At 40.0% G+C, this 19,175-nt stretch overlaps 1 protein-coding gene across 1 annotated transcript in view; it reads right to left on the bottom strand.

Moving 5' to 3' along the window:
- The window catches only part of palmdb (palmdelphin b), a 40,693-nt gene that overhangs the window by 15,113 nt on the left and 6,405 nt on the right, over positions 1-19,175 (bottom strand). Inside the window, exons 2-3 of the mRNA XM_021310831.2 lie at positions 10,887-13,161; positions 10,712-10,803 (exon numbers count right to left, since the gene is read on the bottom strand). Of these exons, the coding sequence (XP_021166506.2) occupies positions 10,712-10,803; positions 10,887-13,071 (2,277 nt within the window). The 5' untranslated portion in view covers positions 13,072-13,161. The remainder of the gene's footprint in view (positions 1-10,711; positions 10,804-10,886; positions 13,162-19,175) is intronic.

Genomic DNA, 19,175 nt, shown 5'->3' with positions numbered 1-19,175 from the left:
GCAGGAGACGGAACATGTTTCCTGAGGACTGCCCTCGTACCTGTGTTTGCACCTGGCTACATAAAAAAATCGCACGCCGTGCATATGCTCATTGAATGGATCATACTGTGATGTGAAGTTATTTTACACCTGCAACAACACCACCCAGATCTCCATTTCACCAAGAAAGTCAGAAACTACGTAGGAAGCCTGAAGGCCCAGATGGATCGCGGTGATAAACATCCTGTTTGCATACAGTCACCCATCAAACCTGGCTGCAAGAAACTGGGCCAGGTACAAGGGTGCCAGGCTAACCTCACTGATCTGTTTCCAAACTCCACATTAACCCGGGATTACATAGCGTGGGTATCTATACCTACAGAAGGAGGATGGTTCCTGTGTGGTGAAAACAACATTTACCCATCACTGCCTCTCAGCTGGTCAGGTACATGTGCACCTGTGTTTGTTTCTGACCACACTATCATCATCTCAGCTCAGGCTGTGAAGGACCACCATGATCCCATATGGGGCTCCAGCGTTCCCTCTGAACATAAGCACTGGAGCACAGCGAATAAAATAGGACTTTCACTTTTCCCGTGGTTTGGAGTTGGTAAATCTATGCTGATGATTGAGACACTGGACTACAGAATAAAAACCCTGGTGAACATGGCGATAGACATCAATAAAGGACATTAAAACCACGGGAAATATAATGTTTCAATATCAAATCCTTTCACAAATCCCTCTTGAAGAAATACAACCCGTATTTTAAGTTTTCCGGTGGTAAATGCTTAACAAAATGACAGTCTAATTAAAAATGCAAAATGCAAGAAAGGAGTGCTCAAAGTAGGTGAAGTTAAAGTCTAACTCTTGGACTGAATGTATTTTTACGCAGATGCATTCAAATAGTCACCAGAGTAAAGAAATGTTTATTATATGTGAATTATGTGCGCCGTTTGAAAGTAATTACGATAAACTTGCTGTATAAGCGAAAGAGCCAGAACATTCCTCAATCGGGTTGTTTCGGAATGTGACGTCACAAACAGAACTAGTACCGTGCATCCGGCTGCTAACACCATGACTTTCGCTACCGATTTATTACATTTAATTAATAACTCTTACTGTACGTACAAAAAATGTTTAAAAAAATGTCTGATACATCTACAAACTCCACCTCAAGCATCGGCAACTCCAATACCGAATATATATCCGAAGAAACGGAGTTTGAACAAGGTGAACCTGAGGAGACTATATCTAATGCTGCCCAACACATAGAGCCCATGCTCCATTGTAAGTACCCCTCAAAATCCTCGCTCGTGAAGTGTGAATTGCATAAAACACTGTTGTCACTGCCGGCAATCCAGTCCTTTCGCGGTTATTTTACAAATTTATCCCATTTCTTTCGGACCTTTTGATCCTTCGGCCAAGTATGTAGCGCTACTTTCTAGCCTGCACTAGACCGCAGTGAAGTTGGCTTGACATTGGACATTCAAGCTCTGCGGAGTCAGCGGAGAACTCTTGAGAAACAAAAATCAAATCAGATTTGTTGACGGTCCCACCGCGTATGGGAGAAGGGAGCAGCTGAGAGACGCTGGCCGAAATCGGAGTCCTTCAACCGGATCAACCGTGAGCTAGATCCCCCTGACTCCGCGGAGCTGGAATGTTCAATGTCAAGCCAACTTCACCGCGGTCTGCACTAGGCCTATAAGCGACACTACAGCCATCAACTACGCACCTAGAAGGAATTCTACTGTGGACTTAGTTCGGCGATTTTTTTTTAATATACGTACATGTACAATGTATGCAAACCCTCTGGCATGAGTCTGTGAAAAGGATTAATAGGACAAAAACACCGAAATAATCCTTAGTGAACAATGTTTGTTTTAACCTTCCGGGCGGGTCTTCCTCTCTGCTGAAGCGCTGTGTGTCTGACTCGGCTCTCTGATGTTACACAAACATGTCTGAACGTCCATCCATCCATTTTCTGACCCGCTTAATCCCTCATGGGGTCGCGGGTCAACCATCAACTTACTCTTATAACGATCTTGTGATACGTTATCTAAAGAAGAAAAATACGTCGAGAACTCGTCGTTTCCTCTTTTTGTGCCCGCTATGTGTTCGCCTTCCAGTCCGGCGCGCATGCGCGAAAAACCCGGATGAAAACAATAGCAGTGAACTGGTCTATAAGCGACACTACAACCACCAACTACGCACCTAGAAGGCATTTTATTGTGGACTTAGTTCACCGTTTTTTTTAAAAAGCGTTTGCTCAAAGTAGACGTGGATCAGCAGATTTGGTGTGTGAAAGAAGATACTGGAAAACATGCATATATATCCTTGTTCGCCGTACGGGTTGTACAACGTAAACGCCTGTGTGTTTCTATGCAAGTTCGCTTCGCGCATTCTCTGTGTTCTTGAACTGACGTCACACGTCGGAAATGGCCGATCGTAAACGAAGGCAGCACTCAATACCATAATCGGAATACCATAATCGGTGTAAAAAATGCACAATATTTCATATTTAAACTTAATTTGAACACTTTTGATACATGCATATTTAAAGTTTATCTTGTTCTGGAAGTTATTCAACGGTTTTCAGGATTTTTTTTTCAGTCCAAGAGTTAGACATTAAGCTCCAATTGTAAATAAAATGATTAAATAGAGGAATATGTTAAAGCAATGTGAATGTAATCATTTTCCTTTTTATTGTTCTACTATTTTAAATTCACACAGGAAGAAACAGATGTTTCTCCCAGACAAGGAATGTATTGCTGTATATGTTAACCCTACACCTGTTTGTGTGCAAACCCCATGTTGTAAACCCCCCTTGTCTTTTCTTTTCTTTCTTAACCCCCATGTTGTGAACTCCTGACTCCTCCTGCCTCTTCTTTGATGTCTGATAATAAAGGCAAAGAGACAGAGATAACCAGCACAGTCGAACTCAAGCTTGTGATAGATCAAAAACAGCTCCAGGTCAAGATTGCGGACTTCCTGTTTGCGGTAAGGCGTATTGTGTCACTTCCTGTTGTCGCTGTGTGAACTGCAATGTGTTGCTGCAGTGTGTTGCTCCAGGCTCTCTAGCTTTTATCTTTAAACCTCTTTGCTGTCACATCTGTTTCCAAAACATAAGCATTTTTAAAACATTCTCTGTAGCTGCACATTATGTTTGGGAACTCCTCGTGTTTCACACGGTTTGCTTTTTGGAGAGGTAAGAGGGCGCTAGCCTAGCTTTAGCCTAGCTTTAGCCAAGCCTTAGCCTCATAATGGCTTCTCCGTCTCTGACTAAGTCTCCTATCTGCTGGTCTGTGTCAGATGTTTAGCTATTCCTCTGCCTCCTTTAGTGATAATGGTACATGTAATAAATGTAGCGTGTTTGTAGCTTTGGAGCCGAGGGTGTCAGAATTGGAGACCCGACTCCGTGCTATGGAAAAAACAGCTGATAGCCGCCCCTTTGCTAGCGCGGAGCCACATAGAGTAACTTCACGTAGCGAACCAACAGCAGCGGCACCCGACCAGCCGGGTAATCAGGCGGGCCGGGTGACGGTTCGTAAGAAGCATAGCTCTAGATTCCAGCCCCCAGGTCACCACCAACCCGTCTGCGTTTCTAATTAGTTTTCCCCTCTCAGCCACACCCGCTGAGGAGCCGACCTTAATTATTGGCAGCTCCATATTAAGAAACAGACACCAGGGGCCATAGTTTAATGTCTGCCAAGGGCCAGAACGGGCGACATAGAATCCTACCTAAAACTACTGGCTAAGGATAAGCGTAAATACAGTAAGATTGTTATACACACTGGCGGTAATGACACCCGGTCACGCCGATCGGAGGTCACTAAAGTTGGTGTTGCTTCGGTGTGTGAGTTTGCTAAAGCAATGTCGGACTCTGTAATTTTCTCTGGTCCCCTGCCTGATCTGACCAGTAATGACATGTTTAGACACATGTCATCATTCAACCGCTGGTTGTCTAGGTGGTGCCCTGAAAACGACGTGGGCTACATTGTTAACTGGCAAACTTTCTGGTGAAGACCTGGTCTGATCAGGAGAGCGGCATCCATCCTACTTTGGATGGTGCAGCTCTATTTTCTAGGAATCTGGCCGGATTTATTAGTTCTCCTAAATGCTGACAATCCAGGGCCCAGACCAGGAAGCAGAGCCGTAGTTTAACACACCTCTCTGCAGCTTCTGTACTGTTACCCACCCATTACCCTATTGAGACAGTGTCTTTACCACGGCCAAAACCTAACAGATCAAAAACTGATCTAAAAGGAACAAATCATAAAAATCTAATACAAATCCATACGGATCACTTTGAACCAAAACATAAAACAATTAAATGTGGTCTATTAAATGTAAGGTCTCTCTCTTCAAAGACTTTGTTAGTTAATGAATTGATTTCTGATAAACAAATTGATTTATTTTGTATCACAGAAACCTGGCTACAAGAGGACTACGTTAGTATAAATGAGTCAACTCCCTCCAATTATTCCAATTTCTACATTCCCAGATCTGTGGGAAGAGGAGGAGGAGTGGCAACCATCTTTCAGTCTGATTTATTAATTAGTCCCAGGCCAATTAATAACTACAGCTCTTTTGAACAGTTAACCCTCAGTTTCCCTCATCCAAACTGCAAAGCAATAAAACCTCTTCTGTTTGTTGTTTTGTATCGTCCACCTGGCCCTTACACTCAGTTTTTGGATCAGCTGTCAGACTTCTTATCTGATTTGTTGATAAACACTGACAAGGTTATTATAGTGGGTGATTTTAACATTCATGTTGACACAGAATGTGATAACCTTAGTGTAGCCTTTAAAACTATCCTAGATTCAATTGTTTTTTCTCAAAATGTGCATAAACCGACACACTCTTGGCTCCATACTTTAGACCTTGTGCTGACATATGGCATTGATTGTGAATAATTAACAGTATTTCCTCACATCCCTGTCCTATCTGACCATTCTTTAATAACCTTTGAGTTTAATCTAACTGAGTTCTCCACCCCCAAAAGAGGGTTCCATTATAGTAGATCTTTATCGGACAATGCTGCATCAAACTTTAAAGAGTCTGTCCCCCTTTTAATATCCTCAGTATTGCAGAAATGCCCTGTAGATGGCAGCAATGCTGTTTCTTCCCATTCACAAATAGATGTCTTTGTTAACGGTATGACTTCGTCATTGCGTTCTGAATTAGACAATGTAGCTCCCTTGAAAAAGAAGCTGATAATTCACAGGAAGCTGGCTCCCTGGTTTAATTCAGAGCTGCGTTCCTTGAAACACAATGTTAGGAAATTGGAGAGAAAATGGCGCTCTACACACCAATTATTATTATTATTATTATTATTATTATTATTATTATTATTATTTTTCTCCTGCAGTACTAAGTCCCAATCTTGATTGAATAGTTCCTCTCTAAATGCATCATCGACTCCTCTGTTTTCATTCCTTTTTACCTTTGTGTGTTGTCCTTAGCAGCTTTCCTGTAACAACTCTCATTGACAACAAACATGGGCAGATGGTCATGGATATCATTAATACATAATACATTATTTTGTTGGTATCTATTAGGTTTGTACATATATTAGCTATTAATGTGGCACAAAGTTATGATCACACATTGATGTATGTACGTCTACCTAACCTACATGCGTAGAATCTACTTTAACTAAACAAGTCTCAGGACAGCTCTGAACCATACAACAAGTTGGGGGAATTTGTTGCAAAGGAGCTTTCTTGTTCAAGTTATGCAATACAGATATTAACCTATACCTTGGCGACGGTCTTTCAAAGTCAACCACAAAATGTTGATGATGCAGCTTCTATAAAGTTTATTAATACAGACCTGCCCAATATCTACAGGCAAAATCAAAGCTGAACTTAATAACTTGTTTACCACCAATATCACACGGCTAAATGGTAAATGGCTTGTACTTGTATAGCCCTTTAACTAGTCTTGACGACCTCCAAAGCGCATCACACTACAGTTCAGTCATTCACCCATTCACACACACATTCATACCCTGACGGTGGTGAACTATGTTAGTAGCTACAGCTGCCCTGGGGCAGACTGACAGAGGCGAGGCTGCTATGCACCGGCGCCACCGGGCCCTCTGACCACCGCCAGCAGGCAATGCGGGTGAAGTGTCTTGCCCAAGGACTCAATGACAGAGACAGTCAGTGCGGGGGATCAAACTTGCAACCCGCCATTTGCAAGACGAACTCCCTAACATCTGTGCCACGTCACCCCGTCGGCTAAAGTATTATTTGGTTACACTTTATTTTAAGGGGTGTACATAAGACTGACATTACACTGTCATGAACATAACATACCACCTGTTATGAACATAAATGACTCTTTATTAAAAGTTGACATGGTTTAAAATGTCTTTGTTATGACAACTTGACAATAACAGAGACAAGGTTAAGTTTAGGGTTTTGTTAAATTAAGGGTTTGTCATAACAAAGACATTTTAAACAATGTCAACTTTGCTTTAATAGTGTCATAATTTACCCAATGACAATTAATGACAACAGTCCTAAACATTCATATAGAGTCATTTATGTTCATAACAGGTGTTATGTCATGTTTATGACAGTGTAATGTCAGTCTTATGTACACCCCTTCAAATAAAGTGTTACCCATTCTTTATGGGACATGTCAATGAAAGGGAAAGGGATAGACAGGGACTTTACACAAGGCCAAGGATAAACACATTGCTAGATTCCTTAACACTACCATGCTAGTGCACATAGTCTTGACCTTCACAAAATAAACTAAAACATCTTTAATTGAAACAGTTGGAAAATTGACTGGGACTTTTGGCAAAAAGCCATTCAATTTTACTTTTAATAATCCCAGCTCAACTATGAGAAGAAAGACTGAAACCTTTCACTTAGAAGCTGCCACCACCACCTGAACATCCATAAATCTATCCATTATCTGACCCGCTTAATCCCTCATGGGGTCGCGGGGGTTGCTGGTGCCTATCTCCAGCGTTCACTGGGCGAGAGGCGGGGTACACCCTGGACAGGTCGCCAGTCTGTCGCAGGGCAACACAGAGACAAACAACCATTCATGCACCCACTCACACGTAAGGAAAATTTAGAATTAACCTAACAGTCATGTTTTTGGACTGTGGGAGGAAGCCGGAGTACCCGGAGAGAACCCATGCATGCGCAGAGAGAACATGCAAACTCCATGCAGAAAGACCTAGGGTTGGATTTGAACCCTGAACCTTCTTGCTGCAAGGCAACAGCGCTACCCACTGCTCCACTGTGCAGACTATCACCTGAACAGAAAATACAATTTTACTCCATGTAACACTGCATGAAAAGTGTGATTTCCGTCACTATGCGGCACTGTAGATTGTCGTGGAAGTTCAGGTTAACGGCTGTTCACGGTAATTTGCAGGCAACACCGAAAACTGCCATGAATTGTCAGAAATTGACGTGGCAGTTGTCCCCCCCATGACCCCCCTCCTCCTAATTCTAGGGGAGGCTTTAACATGTAAATGAAAATGCTGTGAGCTATACAAACGCAAATCAGTGTTGTAGGGGGAGGTTTCGCCTTTCTTAGCAAGACAGAGCCACATTTCTTCCTTGATGCAGACTTTAGCTGTGGGTGATTGTAGAATGGTATGTGACCACAAGTCTTACAAACCTTTGTGCCATCGCGTCTGAGCTCGTAGGTTTCAGTAAGCATGTATACTGTCATACATTTTGGACAAACCACATACTGTAAGAAGTTGTCACGGAGGACACCAGTCCATTTCCTCAAGGAGAATAAAGTCTTTGGAATATTGCTTGCAAAGGCAGTGAGGAAATTAGCACACACAGACAACATTTCCAAGTATCCACATGAAATGTTCGATGCACAGAAGAAGTGATGTGATGGCATTGTCAGAAATCTTGAAGGTTGATTGCCATGACAAAAGCATCATGGCCAGAAGTTTCATCAACAAGTCTCCTGGTTTTTCACTTGTGGACTGATCACTTCGTAAAATGTGTTATTTAGTTAGAAGTTATAAATTTACTGAAGGTTGTGGCTGGAAATAATTGGGGTGCAGATAGACAATCATTATTAAACATATATAGGGCTCTCATGAGATCAATAATACATTATGGCAGTTTTATTTATGGAGCAGCAGCTAAAACAACATTACAAAGAATAGATAGATTACAAAGTAGGGCTTTACGTATATGCACAGGAGCAGTGAAAACAACACCTATCAACGCTCTTAAAGGATTATTGGGAAATAAAGGAAATATAAAGGATATTTATAGATTAAGGAAAGCATTATTTATTTATTATTTATTTATTATCTTCAGAATACAAAATTAACAAATAGAATTTAATAGATGTAAAACAGTGTTGCTACACACTCATGAACAGTAGTTGGCGGAATGCACCTTAAAGTTGCTTGCGATCCGCCATGATAGAGAAGAAGAAGAAGAAGAAAAAAGAAGAAGAAAACAAAAAAAAACGTGCTGAGCGCTCCGCTACTGTGTGTTCATGTCCTCAGACGCTATGAACCGGAGCAAAGGTAAGATTTAAAGAATATGCTTTCATTCTGCGGTAAAAGGAAATAGATACGGATAGATACCGATCATAACTGTACATTTTGTTTTCACAGACTAATCTCGCCTCATAATGAGGCGGTGACCTCCTATTTGCTCGGAGCAATAACTGCAAGTCCAGATTTACACGATGTTGGTAAAGACGACATTGTGTGTAAGTGACTTGTTTTACTGTTTTCTCCTTCCTTGTTACTGTGACTTGAGTTGCGGGGGGGTGGGGGGACACGTTTTGCGCTGACCAACTCGCGGAGCGGGGGGTATCCATGTGTTTTTTTCCTGCCATTCAAGCACGCGCGAAAGCAACAACAAAAAAACGCGTGTTAACGTCATGTGTTGACCGCCTCGCCAAGATAGCGCTGCGGGAAACCCTGTAGATGTGTTGTGTCCATACGCAGTGCATCCCATCGCACAGTACTTATTAATTTTTATTTTTATTTTTTTTTACAGCTGCTGGAATCGAGGCAGAGTGTGCTAGCGGTGAGGAAGTGGAACTCTGGAAGTCCGCCACCGTCGACCTCATGTCTTGCGAAGAAGATGGCGTCGTTGGCGGGGTCTCTGGATGGATTGTACGACCGCCGTCATTTCGTAGGCCGGATCTCTCTGAACTCTGTGTGAAGCTGCAGTCCCGGTTAGAGGCGACGCCGAAGTACAGAGCCACGCACAGCAGGCGTCTGCACAACGGACCTGCCTCGGAAAGAACGCCGCCAGTTACCTACAACCCCGAGGAGGCAAACGGACAGTTCACGGAGTTGTAATTTTTGGATCCTCGCGTTGTATATAGGTTTTTGTTTTAATAAAGCTCTTTCTTTGCATAAACATCTTCCTGGCAAATGTTCATTTCCTGTATAAATTCATTCATGTCCTCGATGGTAGCCTAATAATAGTGTAGTAGTGTAGGATAACATGAATATACAGCATAATATATATATATATATATATATATATATATATATATATATATATATATATATATATATATATATATATATATATGCCAACCAATCACGAGTAAGAATATTTAAGCCTGGCCTGGCCACGTGTGGTTTTGCTGCCAATCACGAGCGATTTTACTTGTTTGAAAATAGTGGTTTCAGCCAATACTGAGTAGGTTATTCAAGCCAGACCTGGCCAGCCGCGGTTTCGCTGTATTCATATGCTAATTAGGGCCATTAGTACATCTGATCGCTCTCCACATACGTCATAGTCCGGTTCCGACAATTTGTGGCACTGACAAACGGCAACAAGCGCGGGTTGCAAATTGTCGTTAACTGCCGAAAATGAGGGAGATCTGCGGTAGTTTACGGGGACGAAAATCTCACTTTTCATGCAGTGTAACCTAATCAAATCATCTACCTGACACATAAAATGAAAGAGAAACCTGGTGGGAGTTTGCCACAAAATAACTAGCAATAAAACAATGTTCATTGAAAATATTTTGTAATTCTCAATGGGTTCCGGACAAACATATCACTTCCAAAGTGTGTAGTTGTATGGAAAGAGCTTTCTATCATACTGGCCTTTGGATATGTCAGCACAGGGAAAATGGCATGCTTCAAACTTGTCTGTTGGGGTAATTACATTTCAGAGTTACTTGTGAGCTATGAACCATGCAGACCCCTTCGGACTTCAGAAACCTGCTATCCTAATGTTCCCAGAACCACAACTAAACAAGGTCAAGGAAACATTTGCCCGATCACTGATGAATGATTAAAGTGTAAGACTGAAAACCAAATCAGCATTTTAGTCCTTTGTGTTATTTCCCCCAAAGCAACAAACATCCATGTTAGGATAACTGGAACACAAAATTGCCCCTGCGTGTGGGTGAGAACACGATTGTATGTTTCTATGTTGGCCCTGTGATGGATCTGGGGGCCCTGCTTGAAGCACTTTGATCACACTAGCAGCCATTAAATTTGGATTATGCTGTAGCTGCTCACCTTACGGCTAACAAACTGAGATGGCAGAAACTGAATGTGAAAAGATGAAAGATAATGTTATTCCCAGGCTAAAAGTAACGATTTTCTTCACTATTAGTGTAGCTAAAATGGAGAGTAAATGGATGGTTATCTTTTAAAACATGGCACAAAACCAGTCTTGTATGCAGGATGGAATAATGTGTGTTATTGAGATGTTAAAAACAAACCCTTAAAGACAGAGCTCACCCTGTGATCACAGGATAGGGCAGAACGATCCATCCTGTGGGTTGTTTTCATTGGTGATGATGGAGAGGACTTGCACTTCATGGGTACAATACCTAATAATGAGTTTATACATATCAGTTATGAATAAACATAAAATGTAGTAAATTATGCCAAGTTTTGAGTATTTTATTCATACCTGAGGTATCAAATGTCAAAGTGTCCATGTGATTTGATAGGCCACTTTCCGTGTTGAACATGTCTTTACCATAAAGGTTTGCCCTCTCCTTCCTAAGCTCTTCCTCCCTCTGCTTCACCATCCTTATCTCTTCATCTACCAAGGATATTGTGCTTCTTGAACGCAGTTTGAAGAAGGGGTTGTTCAGGAACATTTTTTCCTGGGGCTCTTCACAGGCTTTATTTAGGGAGAACTCAGAGGCACTTCGAATGATCAGATTGGATGTTTCAAGGATAATTAGACTGGAATTGTTTTCTTCAGAACACCATTCTCCGGACCTGGAAGATGTGTTGTCTTTGCCAAATTTTGGGCTTGGGGTGAATTCATTTCTTGGGTCTACAATTATAACATTGTTTGCAGAGACCTCATGCTTCACTGGTTCTTTAGTGGGTGAGGAGGTTATAATAAATGATGGAGTCAGTGGAGTACTTGTGGATCGAGGAATACTTCGTGATGGAGCACAATCAGTTGATTTTCCCATCCTGGCAAGTCCCCTCTCTCTTTTCAAGTTTTCCTCCCTCTCCATTGATATACGAATCTCCCTTTCAATTGGTGTTTCGGCATCATCATAGGGGGACCTGTAACTGGAATCATCCAGGCCAGAATCCTCTGAGCAAGGACTGAATTGAGTGTGAGAATAATCAGTGACCAGGTTTAAACTCTCCAGATCCCGCGCTTTCTTGGGAGTCCTTTCAATGTTGCGAACTGGTGTATACATGAAGCTGTGGCTGCTTTGAAGGTTTGAGTGCTTGCTTGTAGGTAAGACAACCTTATTTTTCATTTGTTTCTCCATTTCTCGCCATTGTTTGCGAGCTAGCTGGAAGTCTACATGTTCTGTACTAACATTTTCACTCTTTGTCTCCTGAATTACACAGAAGTCCTTAGGTAGCTTCTTGGTTGTGTCCACATTGGTGTTCGCTGTAAGTTTTGAGTGGTTATGATTGGCATCTCTGTAATTTTCACTTTCATCTTCAGATATTTTTGATAAAGATTGGAGGCTGAAAGGGCTGTATTTAACTTCTTGTGGAGGCTTTGGAGCAGAAGTCACAGGTTGTTCCAAAACTTCAGGTACCGTTGGTACCTCAATACTAACATCTTCAAAGTTGCTTCTCTCTTGATCATTATAGTCTGTCTCATCAACTTTCTGAACAAATAGTTCTTGGGCACTCTGTTGAAGATTATCCAAATATGAGTCATCGTCTTCTTTATTTATGGAAGAGGAGAAAATTGCCCTCCACTTTTCATCTGTATCACTATCAGAAGAAGCTGCTGCAATTTCAACTCTCAAACATTCATCAATATCTTCAGGGTTATGATAAGACTCATTTGAGGCATCTGACATTGCTTCTTCTCTTATGCACTGCTCTAATGGGGATTCTTCATGAAAAGGTTGTTCAAAAAGGATTTCATCAGCCTCTGGACCTTCATCTGGATATTCAGCTAGATGTTCATAGGGCACGTCATATAAATTAACAATTTCTTCTCCTTCAGGTCCAAGTTCATTGTACATCTCCTGCTGAGGATCATGGTCAAGTTTAGAGTGTTGCTCAATCTCAATGTTTTGCTCAGGTTGAAGGGCTTCCTCATGCTGAGAGTAATCTGATATTTCAAAATCCTCCATTGTCTCTGGTTCAACTTCTTTCTCTAGCATGTTTACTTTACAATTATCTTCCTCTAGCTCTCGATGCTGTTCTGGTTCTGGTGCTATTTCAGCCTCAACACACTGCTCTGATTCATGCTCCTGATCCGGATCTTGCTCTCGTGTATCTTGCCGCCTACAGTGGGCCTCATTCTCATAAACACTGTCAGCACTTGATAGGGTATCAGACACAGATGAGTGGATTGACTCATTTCGATTGAGCTCCTCATGCCCTTGCTCTAATTGTAATGTGTTTTCTTCCTCCTCACAGGGAATCAGTGTGCAAAGGGTAGTTTCAGAGCAGGTACTGTTGTCAGTCAGACTTGTGCTTTTAGAAACATCAGTTAATGGTGACCTAATTATTGCTTCCTGAGACTCTGATACGTTTATCTTTAACTCAGCTAGTTCATCACTAGCAGTAAAATTGATTTTATGCACAGGTGAATCAGACACAGCACCCTCCATTTCACAGTCCATCACCAGCTTTGATTGTTCGACTGTTTCCATGGTGACAGAGACGAAGTTGTGATTCTCAGTTGTGCTGCAAGGCTCTTTCAGTCCTTCTTCATCTGCCTCGCTGTCCTCTGAGATAGCCGTCTGTGTAAAACGAGACATAAAGAACAGAAGAGAGGTAAATGGATAAACCTTGTGCTTCGGTAACTAGTAATGCAAAGCTTACATGTTTCTGTTTAGTCTATACTTCAACTGTGTTGCACGTAATATCATTTTTGGTTTCTTAAAAAAGGGTAATCAGATTTCCATATCTTTGACTGTAAACAAGCCCTTATCTTTAGACAAGCACAAAAAACATTTTCATAGTCTTATGCACGTTGTTACTCTTTGCCTACAATATCATAATAATAAGCATCAACAGCACCACCACAAGAAGAACATTGGGTAGATTAATTCATACTTCCCGGTGTTATTATGAAAATCTGTCTTTGGTAAGTGACCTGAAAGGCAACAATTACACTCCCGTCCATTGATTTTCATTTATCCTTTAGTTATTTTATTTTGGATGTGTCTGTTTTGAGCTAGTCAAGGTGTGCATTGTGTTCAGAGAGTAATCGGAAAATCAATCACAAGCCTTTATTCTAGGGGGGTTGTACTTGCTGTAGGTGGGCTGATGGAATGCTTCCCTAAATGTGCAAAAAGAAAGGGAGCAGAGGAAAAGCAGCTGAATTAAAAGACATGATGTGTGCTCTTATGTAAGACCGCTGCACCAGGTCAGCCTCCCACACACTGCCAGATGAGTAAGTGTCCCTGAAAGATGACAAGCTGTTCTCCTCATCTTCCTTCACTCTCTACATAAGTATATATATATATATATATATATATATATATATATATATATATATATATATATATATATATATATATATATACATGCAGTGTGCGATTTGCAAAAAAAAAACAGAGGAGGGGATCATTTCAAGTGTTTTATAAATGAACATAACAACAAGGTTATGTGGCCTGCTTGCTGTCTGGCTCGAGACAGCATGTAATCTGTCCTGGGCGGGAGGGTGTAGAAATCGGCTGCTGCTGCTTCTTGTCTTGTGACGCTGCCTGCAAATCTTTATCGCCAAAGTTCGTCCTGTAACATTACCATGACTGTTTGTCCTGTCATCTACTCTTGACCTTTTCTGTTGATTTTTTCGGGCCGAAATATGACAAAATACTTTGTTGACGTTCATGCTGCCACACGTTCTCATGGATTACTTAGTTAGCTAGCAGCTGCTCTTTCAGGTAGCTAGCTAGATCCAGTAGGTTAGACTATTGTTTTTAAACTTGCGCCATCTACTGTCTGTGTAAATAAATTGTAAATAAATTGTAAATAATGTGTAAATAAATTTGTAAATAAATACCTATTTTCATGCCGATATATTTTTTTGCCTCTTAAACAAAGATAGACATGGTATTAGGCATATACATATAAATTAATAAAATTTTTACATTTCAATAAAGTCATAAGTTTTATTGATCGTTTTTTTTCACTCTCTCTCACACACACATCTAATTCTGAGCTTTCACACCAACAACAATATTTTTGCTTGCTGTTTATATCCATAATCATACAGTTTAAGCCTGGAAAAAGGTTTTAAATTTCCAGATCTTTCCCCCCCAGGGATAAAACATGAATGACCAGAGGGACGTCACAAACAGAGAGGGGGGTAAATCACACCCATCGAGCCCCGGAGGGGAGAATTTTGAAAAATAGTGTCTCCCTGATGTATTTTGGAAGCTTTTAAGACAGGTGATTATTTAAAGAATAGAGTCAGAGTGCATGTTTTAAATTGAATAAAAGGCAAAAAATGTGAATGATCAATTCTTCAAAAACAACCTTTGTTTTTAATTATTATTCTTAAAACATTATTTTTTTCACATGATGTTCTCATCATGTTTTAACATGGTAAGGTAATCTCCATTTGCATAAAGTTAGTTTAATTTGAATTACTAGCACTACATAAAACAGATCAGACTAGGTGAGGTCTATTCATCTTAATATTATTATTCACAGTTCTGTTCTAAAAACGATTGTAACATTTCTTCACGAACAAAGTCAAATTTTTATGATAAAAATACAGGGTTGGAATTTGAAATTCAATTTACATGTTGAATTTATTTCAGTCAAATCACTCTTTCAAAATCTCTTATCTGTTTAATTTCACTTGCACTCATCACACACACGATATCATATCATCGGCGAGGATTCTAGAGACGAACACAAAATGCATCCCCTGAAAAACTTTGATAATTTGCTGCTGTAATATTATATTATATGTAATATTATAGATTTTTCAGAATAAAAAGCTAACAGATGTGCATAATCAAAAAATATCAGAAATACGATTATAGAGCATTCAGTATTGTAAGAAAGCCCACGCTGTTTCTGGATAAATACATTACTGTATGAGTTAAGTTCTATTCCGTTTTATGCCTCTTTCCTTGTAAGTTCGAAATGTCCCATCCTCCTGAATGCACCATAGCTTTCTGTCGCTTGCGAAGGCATCACACTGGTCTATGAACGCTGTATGTATATATATATATATATATATATATATATATATATATATATATATATATATATATATATATATGGGCTGGGCAAGTTAACGCGTTAATTTCGTGTTAATTCATTTGACTATTAACGGCGATATTTATTTTATCGCGCATTAACGCATGTTGCTCACATGCACGCGCTCTGACTGCAGCGCGCTGTGTTACGGCAGCACTCTCCCGCTCCCCCTCCCCTCTCGTACATGGCTCAGCGGCGCCAGCCAATCAGCACGCAGGCTCAGCCTGGCCCGCCCACTCAGCTCTAACACAAACTCAACACACTAACAATCGCGCTGCTGAGAGAGACCGCAGCAGCAGAAAAACATGAACTGGGGATTAGCACCGTTTGGCTTTATTTTAATACAGTAAATGAAATCAAGCTGTATGTTTTGTAAAAAGCCGGTTAATTTCAGTGGAAACACAACAAATGTATCTAAGCACGTGAAAAAACATGAGCAAGGAAACGTCGAGCCACAGAAACGGAGAGAGGAGACGAAACTTCTTTCATTGCCCCGACAGACCCACAGACGTCTCTGACTGAGGCGTTTCAGTCCTCCAGGGAACATCAAGGTAGATCAGTGGTCATCTTCAGCAGCAGTTCATGTTAACTTTCAAAGTAGATATTATTTATCATATGTTACTGGAGCCCACACAGAAAATGTAATTAAGACCTTGAAAGAACCCAGTACATATATTAAAAAGTGTTATTTAAGATAAGATAACATTAGCTAATCCTTTTTTTATCCCACGATGGGGAAATGTATAGGATTAAAGCAACAGGCAGGTGCACACAACACAGACAAAATTACATAAGGATTGAAATATATAAGAGGTGGATTAGCGAAAAAACACTGAACATAACATTATTGTTATTATTATTATTATTATTATTATTATTATTATTTAATTGTAATAATAAAATAAAAACCACAAAACCCAAAAGGTCAACAGTTTCATGATACATCAAGCTTAGGGACTGGCTAATATACAGCAGGTCAAAAAAGGCCATATTTTGGCTGCAGTGCTTGCTGTTCTCTTATGAAGAAAAGATCAACTAGTGCACTAAATTCAATAGATGGGTTGAAAATATCCTGTATAAAATAAGATAAGTGCTACAAATGTTACAACACTTTTGTTCATATGGCAGCAGAACATCAAAATAAAAGTGCTCTTTACACTACTTTTGAATTCATTCTTGGAGTTTGCGCATACAATGCGATTAATCATGATTAATCGGGCAAATTATGCGATTAATCGCGATTAAAAATTTTAATCGTTGCCCAGCCCTAATATATATATATATATATATATATATATATATATATATATATATATACTGGGTGCGATTTGTGTCTCTGTGTTGCCCTGCGACAGACTAGCGACCTGTCCAGGGTGTACCGCGCCTCTCGCCCAGTGTACGCTGGAGATAGGCACCAGCACCCCGCGACCCCATGAGGGATAAAGCGGATCAGAAAATGGCCAACCGGAATTCCTTTTAGCAGCCAAACCTGGCTATCCCGCATATGAATATAAATCACAATGGTGTGTTGACATTTAGCAGTTTTTTGATGAACCTCCACCCTCACCCCCCAATTAATGCCCTACATATATGTGTTTTATGAGAATGTTATTAATGAAAGTGTCGAAGATGCATATTAAATTGGGGTCAGGGACGTTACCACACAGCGGGACCTTCTCCCCAGCGACGCTCCCACCCCCCTAGGTCCTAAATGTGTAGGAGCTCTAAACAGCCCAGTTCTGTAACAGCATTCTTTGGACAGATGAGACTAAGATCAACCTGAGCCAGAAGAAGAAAGTTTGGAGAAGAATTGGAACAGTTCATGATCCAAAGCACACCACAGCTTCTGTAAAACATGGAGGTAGTGTGATGCATGGGCATGCATGGCTTCGAATGGCACTGGGTTACTTGTGTTCATTGATGATGTGACAAAATACAGAATCAGCCGGATAAATTGTGAAGTGTACATGGATACATTTGCTACTAAGATTCAGCCAAATGCAACAAAGTTGATTGGATGGTGCTTCACAGTACAGATTTACAGTGATGCAAAACATACTCAAAAAGCAACCCAAGAGTTTTTTAAAGCAAAGAAATAGAATATTCTACAATGGCCCAGTCAGTCACCAGATCCCAGTCAACCACCAGATCTCAACCCAATCGTGTATGCATTTTATTTGCCCAAGACAAAACACAAAGACGTACAAACAAGCACCAACTGAAGACAGCTGCAGTAAAGTCCGGTCAAAGCATCACAAAGGAGGAAACTCAGCGTTTGGTGATGTCCATGAGTCCATGATGTCCAGACTTCAGGCAATCATTGACTGCAAATGATTCTCAACAAAATATTAAAAAGCTTTACTTAGTTGTTATGTATATTTGTCCAAATACTTTTGAGACAATGAAATGAGGGGTGTTTTTATAAAAATTGCTACAATTCTTACATGTTTAATCATGTATTTTTCCTCAACCCCTTGAATTAAACCTTCAATTCTGCACTTCAATTATATTGTGCCTGTTTCATTTCAAATCCAATGTGGTGGCATGCAGAGCCAGACGATCTGGCTACGATACGTGTATATATATATATATATATATATATATATATATATATATATATATATATATATATGTGTGTGTGTATGTGTGTATATATATATGTATATACGTAAATATATATATTTATATGTAAGTATGTATGTATATATATATATATATATATATATATATATGTGTATATATTAGTGCTGTCAAATGATTAAAAATTTTAATCGCGATTAATCGCATAATGTTGATAGTTAACTCGAGATTAATCGCAAATTAATCACATATTTTTCCTTTTATTTCTGAAACTGTAATAGCCTGTTTGGGCATTTTAATATGCAATTTTGCAATAAATGACACTAATAAAATACATGCTTGTACAAAAATTATTTTTATTTTGTTATTTTTCAAGCACTTTTCAGAATTGGAATGAAAACATCCTGGTGCCAAATGTTAAACTCTGGACTATAATGGCTATATGACTAATCATGATGCCCTGATGTTTACACAGTGTGTAAACAAATGTGTAAATAAATACCTGTTTTCATGCCGATATATATTTTTGCCTCTTAAACAAAGATAGACATGGTATTATGCATAAACATATAAATTAATAAAAATTGTACATTTCAATAGTCATAAGTTTTGTTCATTTCCTCTCTCTCTCTCTCTCTCTCAAGTAATCTACTTTCAGCAGTTATCACCGGTTATTGCACCGCAAACTGCAGAAAATACGTGCAGAGTTGCTCTGTCTGCCTTTACTACCGTCGGCGCCTATGGCGGAGGGATATTTCAGCTGGATACACTCAAATGTAGTGCAGGCAGGTCTCATAATAACACCTATTTCGTCACTTATGTTAGAGCCCAAATAAGCGATTTCACTTTCAGAAACCTGCCCAAAAAAACGCAACCCGTGACTCATGAAATTTAGAAGCGCTTTTAGAAAAAGGAAGCCCAAAGTCGCATGTGTCCGAGGGTAAAAGAAACTTTG

The sequence above is a fragment of the Fundulus heteroclitus genome, chromosome 21, assembly GCF_011125445.2.
Source record: "Fundulus heteroclitus isolate FHET01 chromosome 21, MU-UCD_Fhet_4.1, whole genome shotgun sequence".
Lineage (NCBI taxonomy): Eukaryota > Metazoa > Chordata > Actinopteri > Cyprinodontiformes > Fundulidae > Fundulus > Fundulus heteroclitus.
Note: the sequence above shows the minus strand (reverse complement) of the source record. Positions and strands in the feature narration are given on the sequence as shown.